Raw genomic sequence first — 4,800 nt, 5'->3', positions numbered from 1 at the left:
AAAAAAAAAGAGACTTTCTTAACAACTGAGAGATGTATATATAGGAGCAGCTGCGACGGATGCCAAATTTGAACTTTCTAGTTCCAATTACTGACCAAGATGGCAAGAAACAGTGAGTAGAAGTCCAAGCTTTAAAATGTTCTCTCAGAAAACTCTGGGTAACATCACAGATGGTCCATCCACTTCTACTACACTCAATGCTTCTGTTTACTTTTTGCTCACTGAGTAGGCTGCTTGTGTTTTCACACTTTAAGTTTTAGTTCCCTGCTTCAGAGCTGACTATCACTCATTATCTCCTCAGGACTGATAGCCGCAGAAGCTCACTAAATGTGTGGGATTAAAGGAATGCTAATGCTCGAAAGAGGCACTGCTGAATGTGGCAGAGCTGACTGTGCGCTGCAGAGGAGGTAGTTCAGAGAGAGAGAGAAAGGGTGAAGGATTTAGTCTTGTTTAATGGGATTCCTAACTCCCTTTCTCTCCTAACACAAAGCCATCCTAGAGACTATTTTTTTTCTTTGGGATTTACCCACTTCCTGCACCTCTGATTGCTGTAACATCATGAAACCATGTGCCAGATGCATGCCTCTAACAACACTAGCTGAATGGAGAGAAGGGGAATGAGTTCTTGAACACTGCCAATGTCTGGATGCTCACATCAAAGATGAAACCCAGACAGTTAAATAATAGGCTTTGGCAAGCAGCAGGGAGTGGATGTTAATTTGTTCGGTGATGCCTGTGAAGGGATGTGGAGGCGAGAGCAAGACGCACAGTGGGGAGGCTCCAGCTGATCACTGGGAGAACTCCAAGATCTCATGGGGTGTGTGAATGACTGTAAGCATGTGTGAATGTGTGCAGGCAAAAAACGGGTCAACAGGTTGCTCTCGCTGGGTGTCCTTTGAGTGATGACGATAGGACAAATAAACACACACACACGTGCCTCACCTGTACATGAAGGGGGCCACAGTAGCTGTATTAGGATGGTTGTGCTGCTGCTGCTGGGGAAGCTGAACTACTCCATTTCCTCCTGGTGTTCCTCCCCCTCCCCCACTTCCTCCCACAGTGGACGCAGACAGGGCTGAGGTGCTGGTGGACGAGGTCATGCTGGTCCGTTTGCCCTCTGAGCCCCCTACGGAGCGTTGGATATAGAAACTCCCACTTTGCCCCCCTTTGGTTAGCTTGGCCCTCTCTCCCTCTCCTCCCCGTATATTTCCGCTGCTGTTTAAGGCGGCCTGGTTTTGGGCCTGGGACTGACTTTGCGGCTTTGCTGATGATGCCAAGGGACCTTTAAGTCCTGGCTTTGGGATGCTGCTTGAAGCTGAGGGGGTGCCACCATCTTTCTTCCCTGACGATGACTTCCCTCCTTTTGGGATGAGGCTGGCAATTTTTGAGGACTTCTTCGTGGACTCGGGAAATGTGTCGCGCTCCTCTTTTGGGGGAGAGCTGTCCTTACAGGACTTCCCAGACTTGCTCTTGTCCTCCTTGTCTTTGGAGGAGGCTTGAGACCTGCTACCACTGGCAGACGCCTTTGAATAAGAAGAGGGTGAAGATGAGGACGTTTTGCTTGGTGCGGTGAGGGACGACACAGGGGTCTTTGTAGCCATTTGTTTGGCTGTAGCACTGCTACTAACACTGCTGCACGCTGACCCTGTAGGTGTCAATCCATCTTCACCATACTCTGATAGGTCATCTTCCTCCTGCAAAGCCATCTCCACCACAGATGGTGATGCTCTTGAAGCCGATCGGGGGTTAATCAACCGAAATTTCTCCAGCATTGACCTCTGAGGCAGTGCAACACTTGACCCTACTTTTGACCCATCCCCTTCTGGGGCTTGCGGTGATGGGGTGGTAGAAGGGGAGTGTGTAGGGCTTGCCAGCATGGATGAAGTTGCGCTGTGCTTAAGATTCATAGACTTGCTGCGCCAGGACTTGCAAGCTGTGGGGGAAGGGATGGCAGAGGCCAGCTGCTGCCCGCTGAGGCTGGTGGGAACCATGCCACCAACACCACTTCCATTCATCCCACTAGGTACTGGGATGCCTCTCACAGCCTCTGAACAAAGAGAGTAGAGAGAAAGAAAAATACGGGATGATGATTAAAAGGGATATCTGGTGAATTACAGTTTTTGATGTACAAATTTGCAATTTCAAATAACCAATTGATAAGCTGCAACAATTTATTACTAATCTTTTTGTGATGAGATTGGTTGGAATGATTTTCCCATTGAGATGTTGCACAGAATTGATTACAAAAAGGAGGATTAGTCATGTATGCTGCATTACGCTACCTGTAAAGTGTTAGGTTTCCCCAAAATTTATTGCAATTTGATAATTAAATGCAATTTTCCTATTTTATTTTATTTTATTTTTTTTACTTTTTATCATAGTCATTTACCAACAAGTTATTAGCTAAAATGCTACACTTCCGCAGGCTTCCTGGATTTATTTGACAAGAAAAACTAGTTCAGAATACTCAGCTGACTCCCTGCTGACTTCCTTTGTGGTTTTACACACATTCAGCAAAAAATAGTTAACTCTTACATTATTTGGGAAAAATTACAAAAATAAAACCCCAGAGCTTATTCTCAGGTGACAGGATATCAACAGCGAGTTGAGTTAAAAGAAAAGACTTCATGTTTATTACAACACCGGTGTCTTACAAGGAGTTTGCATTCAACAGTGTTTTACCTTCTTGTTACAATTCTTTGTAACCTGTAACCGCATGTATACATGTATATAACAGACCTATAAAGGACAGGCTATCATGTTATGGTAGTGGCAAACAAATTCTCACCATCATAAATAATAAAGGAGAATTTCCTGAAAGGAAGCCATTCAATTAAAATATTGACCTTTTCTGGAAAAGATCCACCTCCCAATGAGTAAAACAACAAATGAAAGTTTGAGAAGCTTTTTTTTATTTACTCTGCAGCTTCATTCCCTTAACATTTTTTATTTTGGGATATTCATATTCTGCATTTCTTTTTTCCTCTTTCTACTTTCATTTGTATAGCATTTGCGTTAGGTATGCACATGAACACAACTTCACCTCCCCATGAACACAAGTTTGAGTTACTTTCTAACTGAAAGAGACAAATAGCGGGTAAAAAAGTATCAGCAGAATTATGATAGGGTAAATAGAGAGAGGCGACAGAGTGACAGCATGAAGTTATGCTCCATTAGACTGAGTGTCTGTCTGTCTGGCTGTCACTCAGCACAGTGAGCAGGGTTCAGCTGGCTGTGAGTCACCCCCACTCTGCAGTTTAAAGCCTCCTCAGGCAGGCAGAGGAGGGGGGCTCAGATTGAGCTGTGGCTGGGACCGAAACACTTTAACCGGCTTATGCTTCTGACAACATCCTGTAAAACCTTTAAACATGCCTGAAAACACCTCAGTGCATTCGGCACAATGTGTCAGGCTGTAAAGTGTCAGGCCCTCCTTTATATAATATTGTTTAAACTGTAATTTAGGAAATGGCTGTAAGATACCTGATAATGGTTTGGCCACACTTTGAAGGCTTTAAAAGGGACTGACTAGAGCAGGGGTAGGGGACTCCAGGCCTCGAGAACTGGTGTCCTGCAGGTTTTAGAGCTCACCCTGGGTCAAAACACCGAAATCAAATGGTTAGTTCGTTACCAGGCCTCTGGAGAACTTCAAGACATGTTGAGGAGTTTAGCCATTTGAATCAGCTGTGTTGGATCACAGGACACATCCAAAACCTGCAGGACACCGGCTCTCAAGGCCTGGAGTTCCCTACCCCTGGACTAGAGCAAAAATCTGTTGGCTTCACATTAGTTAAGGATTGATTCGGATAACCATATAATAATGTGACAAGCAACTGACAACTGGAGACATTTTTAGCCAATAACAATTTTTTAATATTAGAATGATTGTAACAAGTTAAATAAATAAAGGAGTGTCTGCTAGGGTGTAAGTCTAAGTGGAACTGCAGTTATATGTGTTGTTGTAGCCAATCTATGTTAAAATAAAATCATTTTTTAACATGTGTTAAAGTGTATGGATCTGTTCTGAATGTGCTGGTGGGTTTGTGTGAAAGGATATCTGTACAACAACAAAATCAGTTTCAAGTTAATTAAAAAGGATAATGAACTGGCAGCCCCCCTCTTTTTCTACCATGAATAGGTTTAAAAGCTGAGATAAGTCACAATAGCAAAGTTTCAAATCTCAGATGAGACCAAAAGAGCTAAATATGGGTTGAAGACTTATCAGTTAAACGCTGGTGCAAAGAAAAAACATTTGCAGCTCCAGTAGCATAGCTGTTGTTTTGAGCGTGTGTCTTCCTGGCAAAGTGTGGTCCTGGAGTTTATTCTTATGCTTATTCCTGCAACACTTATTGTTGCAGGAATACGCACAAAGGCATTTAGACTTTGCAAGGTATTAAATGGCTGTCTGTGGGAATAGTTTGTCAGCATGATAGCTTCCTAAGTGTGGAGTGATAAAACTTTACAGGTGATGAGATGAAAACGAGAGCCAGGTTAAAATATGTGTAATCAGATCCATTAGTCCCAAGTTCAACAAATATGTACTAATTACTTGTGTCTGCAACTAATAGTAATATATTACTTTATAGTTACTGTGTACTTATGAGTCTGAATATGAATATGTTTATAGCTGGTCCTATGTGGTCCCATCACAAGACTGTCTCAAGATGGTCATTTCTTGTCCAGGCAGTCATGTGGCACAGGCATAAACGTTGATTACAGCATACATTGTGAGTGTTTGTGTGTGTGTGTGTGTGTGTGTGTGTGTGTGTGTGTGTGTGTGTGTGTGTGTGTGTGTGTGTGTGT

At 43.2% G+C, this 4,800-nt stretch overlaps 1 protein-coding gene across 6 annotated transcripts in view; it reads right to left on the bottom strand.

The window, feature by feature from the left end:
* Nucleotides 1-4,800, bottom strand: part of nav3 (neuron navigator 3) — a 184,254-nt gene that overhangs the window by 82,989 nt on the left and 96,465 nt on the right. For all 6 annotated transcript variants that reach the window (XM_005752184.1, XM_005752185.1, XM_005752186.1 and 3 more), the window contains exon 8: nt 943-2,047. In XM_005752184.1, the coding sequence (XP_005752241.1) occupies nt 943-2,047 (1,105 nt within the window). The remainder of the gene's footprint in view (nt 1-942; nt 2,048-4,800) is intronic.

Source organism: Pundamilia nyererei, unplaced genomic scaffold (assembly GCF_000239375.1).
Source record: "Pundamilia nyererei isolate P.nyererei 1_Seehausen unplaced genomic scaffold, PunNye1.0 scaffold00348, whole genome shotgun sequence".
Taxonomy (NCBI): domain Eukaryota; kingdom Metazoa; phylum Chordata; class Actinopteri; order Cichliformes; family Cichlidae; genus Pundamilia; species Pundamilia nyererei.
Note: the sequence above shows the minus strand (reverse complement) of the source record. Positions and strands in the feature narration are given on the sequence as shown.